Source organism: Ambystoma mexicanum, chromosome 4p (assembly GCF_040938575.1).
Source record: "Ambystoma mexicanum isolate Mex_15411 chromosome 4p, UKY_AmexF1_1, whole genome shotgun sequence".
NCBI classification, from domain to species: Eukaryota; Metazoa; Chordata; class Amphibia; order Caudata; family Ambystomatidae; genus Ambystoma; species Ambystoma mexicanum.
The window spans coordinates 1088595869-1088610973 of NC_090927.1; the positions used below are offsets into that span (position 1 = coordinate 1088595869).

The 15105-nt window shown below is 47.4% G+C and overlaps 1 protein-coding gene across 2 annotated transcripts in view; it reads left to right on the forward strand.

Moving 5' to 3' along the window:
• Positions 1-15105, forward strand: part of SLC18B1 (solute carrier family 18 member B1) — a 759286-nt gene that overhangs the window by 331018 nt on the left and 413163 nt on the right. For both annotated transcript variants that reach the window (XM_069606672.1, XM_069606673.1), the window contains exon 7: positions 2543-2679. In XM_069606672.1, coding sequence (XP_069462773.1) covers positions 2543-2679 — 137 coding nt within the window. The remainder of the gene's footprint in view (positions 1-2542; positions 2680-15105) is intronic.

The window sequence follows — 15105 nt, forward strand, 5'->3', positions numbered from 1 at the left end:
ACTACAAAAACCTACTTGGGGATGTGATAGGCTTACAGCGAACATCAGGTGGACAACTAAGCCTTCCTGTAGTGCAAGTCATCTCCATAGTCATAAAATACACGACGATCCATTGGTTACACAAACTATAGGGCTCTCTGTTAGATGGCCCTCTATAATTGGTTGGCACGCTTGTACCCTTCTGGAATATTCCACACGTTAGCAGCATGCAGGCTGCTACCCCAGGTGCCTGTGGGCTGGTCTTGACCATAGCTTCTCCCTCAATTAGTCTGACATCTATCATCACTCTTGCGGTCTGCGTTCAATTAAGGCTTTGAACTTGGCCTTGCAGAAGCTCTGTGTCTGAGAATAAAAGGGAGTGTGGCATTGTTTTATCTTCTGGTTTCGGTGTAGCCCAACCCAAAGTCTATTTTCATCTGACCATGTGACTAGAGAACACGTTTTGGAGCTCTTTGCTGCATATAATACTATTAAATGATGAACTCTTGACGCTGTCTGTGTTTTTTCATTCCACCTCAAACAGAAGTTTGTTTCTTTCTCACTTTCATGTTGCTATTTGACAGCCAACCGGGCTCCCGGGGGCCTCGACTCTTGGTCCTGGGCCAGCCAGCCTTTCTTGAATTCTCCTTCGCCATTAGCTATTTTCCAACTGTGCCACACTGAAAACCCTCTCCATCACGGGGTTCAAGCTTTGCTAAAGTGCAGCGTGGAACATCCAGGTTCTATACATTCCTATGTATATACATTGGTGCATCACCGCTATCTATTCACAATTTAGCCAGTCTCAGGATCACTTTGTCTACTTGCGTTACTGCATCTGTACAATTGTAAAATGACTTTGCATTTTCTTAAGCGTTTCTTTGCATGAGCATCTTCATTTCAAGCCCAAAATGTTGCTCATCTTTGACACCTCCTCTTCAGATCATATAGAATATCTATGTTCTTTTGTCATTTGTCTTTTCTGGGTGCATCAGTTCTGCTCCACATGACGTCACCAGTACTTTTTCTCCACCCATTTTCACACTTCTTCCGGGACTCTGTCCAGAAGACCATCATATCTTCGTGAATGCATATAGGGTTTTCTGAATGGATACCCTGTTTCACGAATTCTTTGCGGTACAGGCATCCTTCTGGTTCCCAACATATAGGCAACATGGGGAGGAGCGCCTGGTAGGGGCTTTCGACTCTTCCTCTACACTCCATCTGGACAGTCTGACATGTGTGGCGGACAAAAAACAGGAAGAACTCTGCATGCTCCCAACACTCCATGTTACAGAATGCTTGATGAGCCTGCCAGCATGCAAGTCTTGGGATAGAATACTATTGCTTATGTCCCCAATGCTTCGATTATCTTGTACCATTTTGTTTTTTAAACTATGAAGAAGTAGAAACTATGCAGAAGTACATAGGGCGTATCTGACACCCCAGAGGATAGCCAAGTTCAAAAATGCGGGACAGCAAGCAAGCCCTAAATGTGATGGAGAACGCGGGCATGGTGCATATGTTCTGGTCCTGCCCGGTTATTGAGTGCTTCTGGGATGAGATCGCATGCAAACTTGCGGGAAAGGGTATTAAGATCGTGGTGGACACTGTGTGGGCCTGCCTGTTAGGGGGGGTTCCCTAGGCCGCGGAAATTTAGGCATGTGAGCAAACTGAAGGATCTGGCATATGCGCTTGCGAAGAGGAGAATCGCTATGGGGTGGAAGACATGCCACAAGCCACGATTGGAGGTATGGTGGAAAGATCTGCAGAAATTGGCGGAGGCGCAAACTATGGTATGGCAAGAAACTAACAGCGCTGGGGGGAAGGAGGAAACTGAGACCCTGATGGCCTGGAAGTTACTGATAGCAGAACTATTTGGGTCAATACAAGACCCATCGGATCCCACGGAAAAGAATACCCTATCACAGGACGCAGGAATAGAACATTAGTAGATGTAGGCTTGTACTGTGGGGTGGGACAGGGGAAGCAGTGAACACGATTGAAGGAGGTGCAATTGAATTGTTATTGTATACACTGCAAGTTTGGTTTGTATTGTTTGTTTGAATAATTAATACAAAATGTTTAAAAAAAATAAAAAAAACTAGGCAGAAGTAGAAAAATGTTAGTCAATCTAGCAATCATTTTTCAGCTTCGTTATCTTGTGAGGATATGCATGCAGCCTACTACCTCTGCTTTTTAGGATAAAGTGGTATGTTATCCTGTTTTTATTTCCAAAACTGAAACTAAAATCCAGTAGCAGTGGTGTGTGAGTCACTGATACACCTTCTGATATCATGGTAACAATTATTTTGATTTGTCCAATGAAGGCAGTTTTATGTCAAATCCTCTAAGCTTCACTTAGAACCTAAACGGGGGATATTTTACAAATTCTGTAAATTTGTTCAAATACCCATTAAGCTGTATCATTTATTAGAGGCAAGGAGCTTTTCATTTATGAACAGCCATAGAATATGAGTGCCGGCTTTTAGATACTAACAGTATTTGTTTTTTTTGTCCCTGGTAGTAATTTATTTCCTTATTTTCTCCTTTCATGGTTCAGATTCTGTTCCAGGCAAAGACTCGTTCTGGAGGTTGTGCACACTACCAAAGGTTGCATTCATGTGCCTTATTTTAATTTCAATGAGCTGCTGCATGAGCTTCCTGGATCCCACATTGTCACTTTTTGTCACAGAAACGGTGAGATGCATTTCTTAGAAGTGTACGTTTGTGTCCTGAAACGTAAATCTTAAGTTCACACATGAATGTAATACACAAACTTGCAAGATACTAACACAATGTTTCTAAATACTATAAGTTAGAAAGGAGGGTCATGTACATGGATGAGTGTCAAATTCTGAAACGTGTGCAACACATTTTCCTTTAGCTTAAGTCCTCTCATGATTACTTTTTTGTTTCTTATTACAATTTTAAACACATAACAATAAATATTCATGAATTTTAAAAAGGCTTTATGACAACAGTACACGTTGGGGACTGTTGTAATGAGAAAGTAAAGAAAAATATTTAATTTCAAAGGGAAGGATGGAGAGAGAGAGAGAGAGAGTTGGGTATAGGCTTCGAGTTTGAGAAAGAGGGGAAATGAGATAGATGAAATATAGCTGGCAGGGGTTAGGTTCAAGGATAGAGAGGAATGGAAATTATTTGGGCAAACAGGAAGAAACGGGGTTCTGCAGAGAAGGAAAATGGACTGATTGGCATTAGCCATATTAAAAAGTGGGAGAAACCGTTCATGAAAGTTGTGACAGCAACAGTAACCTGACATTGTCAAGAGGGGATGGGGACCCTTCTCAGCCTGAGTGGGAGGCCTCCCTGGGTGGAAAACAGACCTTGTTTCCCAGTGGCGGGTGGTTGCAGTTGGGAGGGCCCCAATACCTGCCACTTCCTTATGTGCCTGTTTGATTGCTAATAGTACCACTCTTGATCACCCCATACCTCTGAAAATATACAAAATGTTGGCCAGCCTCTTTTCTTATATTTGCAGAAAACCACATGTCCCAACATTCCTGGTGAATCACCCGGGACAAGGCGGCGCACCAGAGTCTCCAGACAAAATCCCTCCTGTCAGCTTCTTTCCACCAGCATCAGAACATGAATCACTATGCAAAGCAGCTCTACAAATTTAACAAGCAACAGCATGGATCGATACTTGCTGCAAGCAGATGCAGACTCACTTATCTGCAGATTAGCTGCAGGGCAGCTCCATGTGGGACGCAGGTGCCATGACACAAACATAGACATTGTTCAGAGCAGACAGCTTACCTGTAGATTAGCTGTGAAGCAGCTTCATGACATGAACTTGGACACTCTTCAGCCCGGGACTGCCATTGACAAATGCTTAGTCCCCTTTTTATGTATTTACCCATCCGTGAACCCTCCTAGGCAGGGATGGTAGGGACAGATTTTCCCAGGGGACTAGTAGGGTAAGACCCAGGGGAGAAAGTGGGGGTGGGGGGGGGCTAAAACCAGGGATTGGAAACAGAAAGGTGTGGTTTATTAGTCTGAGACTAGAGAAGCTGGAAGTGGTGGACCAAGAGACCAGAAGGACGGTATGGAGGTGAATTCTAGAAATGGTGAGGTATCGGTTGGTGTGAGAAAGTGGTACTGTATTGTGATTGTGCTGTTTAAGTGGGAAGGGTAATAAGAGTAGGGAATGGGTGAGGGGTGACCGAGGAGGTGAAAGGAGGTTGACTTAGAAGGTGGGGGTGTAGTAGTATTGGTCTGAAGGGGGGAATAATAGTGGTGTGGAGAGGGGAGAGTGATAGGAGAGAGAGAGTATGAATAAGCAAGATTGGAGGGCAGAGGTAATTTGTAGAGAGATGTACACCGGAGGACAGATGAGGAAATATCAAGGAGAGGGAGGAGAGAAGGTGGTTGGAGTTGGAGCGAGGAAAAAGAGAGTGTGACACAAAGGCATAGCGACAGGAAGACCGAGGAGCAGGATGGACAATACGATGGGGCCTAAGTGTCTGCAAGACACACTCTGAACCCCTCTAGAATTAATCTGGGAAGTAGAGTAGGTAGCATCTTGGAAGTACATGAGGGAGTTACATAGATAAGACAGTTGCCTTTACCAAGATCTACGGGATGGATTAAAACATAGATATTAGGGGTTACCGATCTGCGAAGCAGGGACACCTGGGTTAGGGGGGGGCTCTCCATCCCCAGACGAGAGAGAGACAGAGGGACAGCCCTTGCAGCCTGTTCCCATCATAACAATAAAAACCCTTGAACTGTTCAATCTTTCATTGTTCTCTGGCATCTTTCCCTCCATGTTCAAAATTGCTACAGTTATTCCCTTGTTAAATGCACCGACTCTAGACTCTTCTGTCGTTGGTAACTTTCATCCTAATTCTCTGCTTCCCTACTTATCCACACTTTAGAGAGGCTTGTCCACTCGCAACTATCTGTGCATTTTAGCACTCATAATCTACTTCCTCCTCAACAATCTGGTTTTCATTCTATTTTATCTTCCAAAACTGTTCTTCTATCTGTCTATAACTCTATTCTGCATGCCTGTCACCTCAAATTATCTTCTATTCTGATTCTGCTAGATTTTAGTTCTGCCTTTGACAGTTGACCACCCCACTCTGCTTAAGACTTTCTTTTTGGGGGTTTCTGACACTGTCGTTAGTTGGTTTAACTCTTATTTGTCTAATCAGTTTTTCACTGTTTCTTGGAAAGGCACTTCTTCTCGTTCCCTTTCTTTCCATTACTTTATCTCTCAGGGTTCTGTCTTTGGGCCACTCTATACATATATACCTCTTCTTTATCTTCCTTGGTGCATCCGACTATGGGTTTCAAGTTCATATTTATGCTCATGACACTGATTTTAGTTTCTTTCTCTTCTTTCACCAACCTTATCCATCTTGCTGCTTGTCTAGCTTCCATAAAATTGTGGATGTCTCATTTTCTATGCCTCAATCCAAATAAAGCAGACATCCACCTTTGTCCAGCTTTCTCAAAAATTCTTCCCCTTCCTTTTACATCTTTCCCACCACTCCATCTTACATTTTTGAATCAGGCCTGCAGTCCGGGTATTAATTTTTAACAGAATAGAAACAACAAATCTTTGTAAATATGACAAGAAACCCCCCTCTATTCCCTCCCCCCTAATAACTGTGTGTTCTCTAAAACAAAAAACCTAACCACTAAACCCAACGGTTGTCTACATAGTGGAAATAAAGTAATGAGTTCCATACATGTCCGTGGCCGCCTCCTGCATTTTTCCCAAGTTCATGAACATAGTCCAGTTTGTGAGGGGTTCCCCCAAGGGGTGGCTCTTCCCTGTTATTCCCTGTTAGTACGGGCCACACTGCATGGAGCATATATTCAGCGCCACATTGAGTCAGTCCCTTTTACCTGGAGTCTGGGCACATTTCCATTTCATCACCAGGCAGGCCCACGTTGTGAGCAGCAGGGGCGATGCCAGTCCCCTGACCTTGCCCAGTTCTCACTCATATTCCTCCATACCAAACAGGATCAAGAATGGCGCTTTGGCTCGCAGAACCCCATCAAGTTCCTTGATACAACCCAACACTTCACTCGTGGGCATCCCCACCACATGTGGCAGTAATTGGCCCTTTCCCCACATAAGCACAAGCACTCGGCACCCACAGTCTGAAACATTTTTGAGAGCCCAACGGGATCATATTGCCACCTGTACCTTACTCTACTTTTATCTATTCTATGTGTGTAAATTACCTGTCTCTGTAATTATTCTATGTTTGTAAATTACCTATCCCTGTAACTTAGGATATGCGCCCAGATGCCTCGGGCCAGGCGCACTATACAAATAAACAAAATACAAATTCCTGTGGAGGAGCTTGATGGCGTGTAGCTTGTATTGGATCGAGGTCTGAGATCTGAGAGGCCCCTCTGCAGTCTCAGCCACAATGCTGGGTCTATTTCCCTCTCCAAGTCATTCTCCCATCTCCGTCTCAGCTTTTCAGTGGACCCCTTCCCCGCAATAACCAGTTCTCTATACATGACCAAAATCAGTCCCTTAATTTCCGTTCCTTTAGCTAAGATCTTTTCGAAAGCAGTGAGGTCCCTCTGTATCCTATCTTTCGATTTTCCACTTTTGAGCACTCCTTTCAACTGAAGATAAGAGAAAGCCGACAGGGTACCCAAGCCCAGCTACCCCTCCAACTCTGTTATAGTGATAAAAGAACCACCCCTCCACAACTGACCCACCCGCTCAAGACCTGCTTCGAACCACGCCTGGAATCTCTCTGGGTTCGGGATTGCGTCACGTATTTCTGGTGCCCACAGGTGCCTCAATGGGGAGGGCCAGATCGTCACCTCCTGCATTTCAGTACCCTGTCTCCACAGATCCCATATTGTGCCCAGAATAGGGTGGTCGCGGATTCTGCGGGGGAGCCTGTCCCTAGGCACCCACAGCCACTCCCCGACTGAGGCGGGGGACAGGTGAAGATTGTCCAAACCTACCCATTGGTACTCCCTCTGCATTCAAAGGTGTGGGATAAGGACCCGCAGTTGTGAGGCTTTGTAGTACAATTTCATATTTGGCAGCCCCAACCCTCCCCTGTCCTTGGGGAGAGCAAGAACCTCCCAGGAAATTCTCACTTTTACCCCCTGCCACATTAATTTTACCATAGCCACCTTTATGTCCTGAAAAAATGCTTCAGGGACTTGAATAGGAAGCATTTGAAACGCATAGAGGAACCTCGGTAAGCACACCATCTTCAGGGCATTGAGGCGTCTGAGCCACAAAATAGTCAGTTGTCCCAATTTCTCTAGGTCTTTCTGAAACCCGGTTAGTAATGTGGGGGAAGTTGGCCTGAAATAGGTCTCCCAGATCTCTCGTGAGGTTAATCCCCAAGTATCTCAATGTGGCCTGCTTCACTGAGAGTCCAAAGGGGGAAAAGCTATGTACTTCTCTGTCCCCCTCCCTATTCAGTGGGAAGAGAATCGATTTATGACCTATTAATCTTAAATCCGGAGAGGTCTCCATATTGTTCAATCAACCCAATTACCCTTGGTATGTAGGTTAGGGGGTTCTTCATATGTAAGAGCATGGCATCAGCATATAACGCTATCTTATATTCCACTCCCCCTCACCGTGAATCCCTCTACACCTGGGTCCTCCCGGATTCTCTGCGCTAGTGGTTCTAGAGAGAGCACAAATAAGACTGGTGAGAGAGGGCACCCCTGTCTCGTACCCCTGCTCGGAGCGAACCAGCGGAGGAAAAACCTCCATTAACTGCGACGCAAGCCTGGGGGGACCCAAAGACTGCCATGATACCCAGTATTAACCTGGGGCCCAGTCCCACCTTGCCCAATACCTCCTTGAGAAAGCCCGACTCCACCCTATCAAAAGCTTTTTCCACATCTATCGAGAGGACAACGGGGTCTCCCACCATACTTCGCGCCTCATGGATCAGATGCAAGTGTTTCCTACATGTGGCTGTGGCCTGGCGCCCCTTTATAAAGCCCACTTGGTCAGAGTGGATCAATTGGGGCATGTTTGTCTCCAATCTCACTGCCAAAATCCTTGTATACATTTTTGCGTCGATATTGTGGAGGGAGATGGGGCAGTAAGAGCCACATCTCTGGGGGTGCCTGCCCTCCTTTGGTATGACCGTGGTCTCCAAAATATCATTGAATAAATCTACCATAAATGGAATAAGGGGGGGGTAAGAAAAGACTTCTAGAAGCCTGCTGGGAAGCCATTCTCCCCTGGGGGCCTTTTCCGTTGGAATTCTTGCCACTGCCTTCCGTATTTCTTCAGTTATTGGAGCTTCCAATGCCTCAGTATACTCCGTGGGTAGTTTATTTCTGCAGTATCGGCATCAGTACCACTTTTGTAGAGGTCTTCATAGTAGGATGCGAACACCTCTCGAATCCTGTACCTCCCTTGGTCATGCGTTCGATCTACCCCCTCTATGGATGACACCCACCGTTCGGCCTGCTGTTGCCTCAGTCTCGCGGTAAGCATTGCATCCGCTTTGTCTCCTTTTTCATAAAACGTTTGTTTCAGGAATTGCAATTTCCTAATTATTTGAACCCCCCTCAAGGAGACAGAGCTCTTTCCACTTACCCACCGCATCCATCACTCTTTCTTCCCTCCCCTCCACGGTGTCCCTTACCCTCTTGTCTAACTGGGCGATTTCGGCCTGCAACCTGTTTTCAATTAGTGTCCGCTCTCGCTTTTTCCGTGCCCCTTCCCTGATCAGGATCCCCCTCCACGTCGCCTCCCAGCTTCCCACACCATTCTCCTAGAGACCTCTCCTGTACAATTTTGTTTAGAAAAATTCAACAATCTCCTTGGACAACTCTTCATGAAACACCAGGTCTTTCCATAGGGATTCATTGAATCTCCATTTTGACACTCTGGGTACCATCCCTTGCCTGTTCAGGTCCACCAAAACTAGATCATGGTCCGACCACGTGATCGGGGAAATTTCCGAGCTCAGTGCTTCCTCCCATAAACCTCTGGAGATATACAAGTAATCAGTTCTTGTGAAAGTGCTATGTGGGGTCGAATAAAATGTATACCCTCTTTCCTCCTGATGCAAATACCGCCATATGTCCCATAGCACATACACTTCCAGCATTCCCAAGACCTCCCCATGCACCGGTCTAGGCACTTCCACTGCCCCCGTCCCGGGCCTGCCTGTCGACCTTAAAATCTGCCCACATATTGACATCTCCCCCCAGTATTATATGGCCTGAGGCTTCGAGCATTCTCCTTGGGAGAGTTTTCCAGGAATCTGTTGCCCCTGGGTTGGGTAGTAGATTGTAGCAAATGTGAACCCCACCTTGTTTATGGTCCCTGAGATCAGGAGGTACCTTCCCTCTTCGTCTGCCCAGACCTTTGCGGCCTTCATTCTTATCCCTTTGCCAAAAAGGATTCCAACCCCCGCCTTTCTCAGAGGGCTTGACCCCCAATACTCCTGGCCCAGTGCCCTACCCGGGACACTCCGTTCTTCCCCTCTTGCGTACTTAGTCTCCTGCAGGAACATTATGTCAAAGCCACCTCTACGGAACTCTCTAGCTACCAGAGACCTCTTAGTGGGCAAGTTCATCCCCTTTACATTTAGTGTCCCTACCCTCACAAGGCCGCTCCCTTTACCACCTAGGACTACAGCCATCCTCCTATTTTCCCACTCCAGCACCCCCTTAGCCAGAGGAGTAGCCAGGATTGTCTAGCAAATGGGGCCTGAAGCTAATGTAGTTGGGCCCACTGCACTGACAAAAATATCTGTAAATGCACACACAGCACTGCTGAGTGGGCATTTACAGAGTTTGTGTGGGCATTGCCCCTCAGGCCCTACCCTGCCTATGCCTCTGCTCTCACCCCCAGGGCAAAGAGTGGGAAAGGCTTGTAACAGCAAGAGTCTTTCAAATCTTTCACTTTTAAGAGCAGAGTGTTTACATTTAAAAATCATGAACAAGCAGCAATAAGAAGGCATACAGTAGCAGAGGACAGAAGACTGCCCTGCGCATATCAATACACCCCAACGACAAAGTCAAAGATTTAACTGACCTGCTTAGCTATTAGTGGCTCACACCTCACAATGATTATCATCTCTCTGTGAAACAAAAAATCCTCTGAATCGGGGTGAAAGATAGATCTAATGTGCCAAAGGAAGGCAACATGGAAATTCAGTTTCCTGCTCAGAGGAAGGAGGGTCGACAGCTCAATGGGTTAATGCACCTACTGCAGCCTCCTATGTGTAGCCTGCAGGCGACACATTCAGATGATGGTGAGATGCTGATACAGGTTTGCTTGCTCTGCAGGGGCCGGTGGTCACCTCACAGCACCTCGAGAAGGTGTCCTGTTTGAGTCTCTGTGCAATTATCTTATAAACCATGACCCGTAGATTACACTTTTTCCCCTTGTTTTTTCCAGTCTGTTGGGGCCAGCGAGACCAGCTTTTGTAAGGGTGTTACCAAGGCCAGAGTGCAGAAAACAAAGGCACAACTGTTAGTTAGGAATGCAGGCATTGAAGGGGCATTAGCTGTTGGTTGATCGCGCAGAGCAATCCATACCCATTTTCAAAAATAAAATAAAAAATGTAAAACATGCCCAGGAGATTCCCGACATTGGATTCGAACTCAGGTCTCCAGCATTCCAAGACCAAGCACTTGCCACTTGAGCCACTGGTGGCTGTGCTTCTGAGAGTAGATTTTGGGCGTATAGATCTTTCTTCTGCATGCCCCTGTGCGCATACCCATTTGCATTGTGAACCATGTTCACTGAAGCCAACAAGGATAGAACATCTGGCTCCCCGCTCAACCAAATGCCAGCTAACTGCAGTGGCCTAGAGGTTGAGTGCTTGCGTTACGGTGCTGGGGGCCTGGGTTCGAGTCCTGCTTTCAGAACATAAACGGTATAGTTGGGTAATCTCCTTGTACAGTTGCCGGTGCCCACACTCCTTCTAAAAGGTTCAGTGGTTATGCAATGAGTTTTCTGGTAAAGGGAGGGTGGAAGAAAGCAGAGAGGCGGGACTGTGGAGGTGAGCAAGCACAGGGTAAATAAAGGAGGAGGCGGGGAAGGCTAAAGGGGGATGAGCGCAGAACAAAATGTCAGCCCATTGTGGGGTCCATTCCACCGGGCACCCTGTCTCCTTCCTCAATGCCTCCTTTAGGGCCCTCCTTTACACACCCCCACCCTCCACAATTCCAGGCCCTCTTTCCCCCAGGACTGACTTATTATCTCTGCAGAGCCCACTCTGTGCTATATCCCCATGCCCCTCTAGACCAACCCCCTCCTCTCCACAGGGACCCATTCATCTGTCTCTACCTCCCCCTTCAGCCTGTTCCTCCTCCTCCTTTATTGACCCTGCACTTCCTCGCTTCCACAGTCCCGCCTCTCTGCTTTCTTCCACCCTCCCTTTACCAGGGAACTCATTACATAACCACTGAACCTTTTAGGAGTGTGGGCACTGGCAACTGTACAAGGAGATTACCCAACTATACCGTTTATGTTCCGAAAGCAGGACTCAAACCCAGGCCCCCAGTGTCGTAACGCAAGCACTCAACCTCTAGGCCACTGCAGTTAGCTGGTATTTGGTAGAGCAGGGGGCCAGATGTTCTATCCTCGTTGGCTTCAGTGAACATGTTTCACAATGCAAATGGGTATGTGCACAGGGGCATGCAGAAGAAAGATCTATACGCCCAAAAGCTACTCTCAGATGCACAGCCACCAGTGGCTCAAGTGGTAAGTGTTTGTTCTTGGAATGCTGCAGACCTGAGTCCTAATTCAATGTCCGGAATCTTATTGAAATTTTTTTTATTGAAAATGGATATGCATTGTCCTGCGCGATCAGCCAACAGCTAATGACCCTTCAATACCAGCATTCTTACTAACAGTTGTGCCTTTGTTTTCTGCACTCTGGCCTTGGTAACACCCATACAAAAGCTTGTCTCTCTGGCCCCAACTGATTGAAATAAACGAGGGGAAAAAGTTTAATCTACACGTCATGCTTTATAAGATAATTGCACTGTTACTCAAACAGGACACCTTCTCGAGGTGACCACCTGCCCCTGCATAGCAAGCAAACCTGTATCAGCATATCACCAGCAACTGAATGTGTCGCCTGCAGGCTACACATAGGAGGCTGCTGTAGGTACATTAACCCATTGGGCTGTCGACCCTCCTTCGTCTGAGACCAGGAAACTGAATTTCCATGTTGCCTTTCTTTGGCACATTAGATCTATATTTCACCCCAATTCAGAGGATGTTTTGTTTCACAGAGAGATGATAATCATTGTGAGGTGTGAACCACTGATAGCTAAGCAGGCCAGTTAAATCCTTGACTTTGTCATTGGGGTGTATTGATATGGACAGGGCAGTCTTCTGTCCTCTGCTACTGTATGCTTACTTATTGCTGCTTGTTCATGATTTTTAAATGTAAACTCTCTGCTCACAAAAGTGAAAGATTTGATGTAGCAAACCTTTCCCGCTCCTTGCCCTGGGTGTGAGAGGGCTGCTTTCTGCCTTCAACTTCCTCATTTATGGAGTGGCTGGCTCCACCACTGACAATCGGGGCCCAATCCTGGAGGGAAACGGGCAGAGGTCTGCGCCCTGCGTCCTCCACGCGTCCCTAACGCTCCCAAACGCGACCACAGCCCTTAGCATAGCCCTATATCCTATTCAGCCCCCCTGGTGTAGCCACCCACACAGCTTAGGGTTAGGATGTGTGCTCTCCCACGTAGGCCTGGCCACCTAGGCCCCAGAAAGTGCCACAGCCTGCTTTGTAAACCTTAGCGATGGTAGCCTAGTTGAAGATGATCTTGCTGGAATACTGATGCCTTTTTCCTCCCAGAAGCCACCCGGGAGCATAGTAAAATCAAGGGGTGTGCCTGCTCATCTGCCCTCTGTTTACCCTCTGTCTACGTGACATTAGTTCTGGGCTCTCCAGGCAAATGTATCCATTTGGGAGAGAGCTAGGAATAGGACGTCTCTTTCTGCAGGAACAGTGGGGAAGACTCAGAGAGCTGCGTGCCTGATACATCTTTCCTTGTCCCTCGCTCATAGTTGTGTTCCCTAACTTCTAACTCTCTGCTAAGCCAGGCCCTGTTTCTTTTACTACCAACCCACCCCCCCCCGCGACCCCTCGTCTTCCACCTACTTCCCGCTCTATTATGCCTGCTCCTTTTTTGCTCTCTTCTATGGCCCTTTGAAAAGGAATCCAGGCCAAGCTAAGCCCCATGAAGGAAATCTACCAACAAAACATGCATTCCTCACTTATGGGTGGTGCTGTAAGACGAGGTAGAAGGGCTGAAGGGGTGATTGGGTTGTTGAGTTGGGAAGCACCAGAGGCATAGCCAGGATTGTCTAGCAAATGGGGCCTGAAGCTAATGTAGTTGGGCCCACTGCACTGACAAAAATATCTGTAAATGCACACACAGCGCTGCTGAGTGGGCAGTTACAGATTTTGGGTGGGCCTTGCCCCTCAGGCCCTACCCTGCCTACGACTCTGCCCTTAACTTTCTAGGCAGCCTGCACACATAATTCCACCCCGCTTTAACCAGTAAACAAAACTTCGAGAAGACCCGTATCCCCCCCCCCCATTCAACAATCACTCTCCGCCCCCCTGTTAACATGCCTCGGTGCCCGATTCCCCCCGGTTGACATCACAAGTGTAAGATCGGGCCACCAGTTTGAACCAGCTCCCTAGCGGTCCCTTACCCATAACATCTCCTAAACTCCGAGCCCTGACTAGTTTCAGACTCGATCAAGTGTCAGCAGTGGGCGATGTGTTCAACTTTCTATATTTCCTGGATCCTGGTATCCGTCGTCTCCTAGGTCCCTTGATCAGCCACAGCCTGCCACATGGTCTCCATGGGTCTCTGAGGTGCCAGCTTCTTCTAGCAACTCTCCCCTGACTTTACGAATATCTTCCTCCCATTGTCAACCTGTATTTGTGGCCATCGAATTCGAAAGGAAATGGAGAACGGGAACCCCCACCTGTACCTCTGTCTTTTCTCGTTCAAACATTTGGTCAGGGGAGAGCACATTCTCTGCCTGGTTAAAGTCAGATGGGGGGGCAGGTCCTGAAAGATTGTCACTCTGGATGTGCTGTTTGTGACCAGGCCCTTCTGCCTTGCCTTTTCAAGAGTTTTCACTTTGTCGGCGTAGTTGTGAAACTTGGTGAGAACAGACCTCGGTCCTCCCGCAGCCCCGTGGATTCTTTCAATCTTTGCTTCGTCTATAGTGTCGTCTTCGAAGACTAGTTTTGTAAACTTGCATAATGCTCGCCTCAGATGGAGTTCTGTTTCCCTGTCTCAATCCGGTATACCAAAAAGTCTGAGGATGTTCCCCCTCTCACAATTGTCCAGATCATCCATCTTCAATCTGGCCTCTTGCTTGCATCTTTTCATTTCGGAAAACCGCATGTCCATTTGCGTCTCTATAGTGTCTAGCGAGGGTTTATTGTGCTCGACTGCCTCAAGCCTCTCCTCCATTTTGTCTATTTGTTGCGTGATCCTATCCACCCTGCTCCCAATGTCTGCCCTTGCATTTCTTTTTTCCCTCCATTAATGCCGTGACATCCTTCTTAGTTGCAGCAGATTCCTCTGGGGCAGTGGCCATGTTGGGCTGCGGTATTTCAGGGACTCCCAGGGCACTCGAATTATACTTCTAGGCCGCCAACTTCTGCCTTGCCTCGATACACCTCTCGTAGTCCCCCATGGGTCTTGTGTGGGGTGTCCAGGACATGTCCCTCCGTGTCACGGTCCGCTCAGTCTCCCTGGGTAGGTGGGCACACACCCGTATAGAAGAGGGCCTCGCCTCCCTCTGACTGCAGTTGATAAACCCTGAATACGACTCTCTTCAAGCTTGACCTCTCCTCATGGATTTCAAAGAAGGAAGCTGCCTTAGTTTTCACAAAACTTGATGACTCTGTGTTCGGGGCAGGGACCAGCACTCAGTCACTGGTAATCCTTCGATGGGTCAATATATGTCCTTTTCGGTTCCACATGGACATCCTAAATAAAAGGCTTATGCAATGCACAGCTTCCCTGGTATGTCTTAGCCGAAGGGCCCAGGAGTGCTGCCTGCGCGTGGCTATGGGAGTGTGTTGGGGGTCTCCCGGCTCGCCTCACTTATTGGTATAATAGTCCACAAGTAAA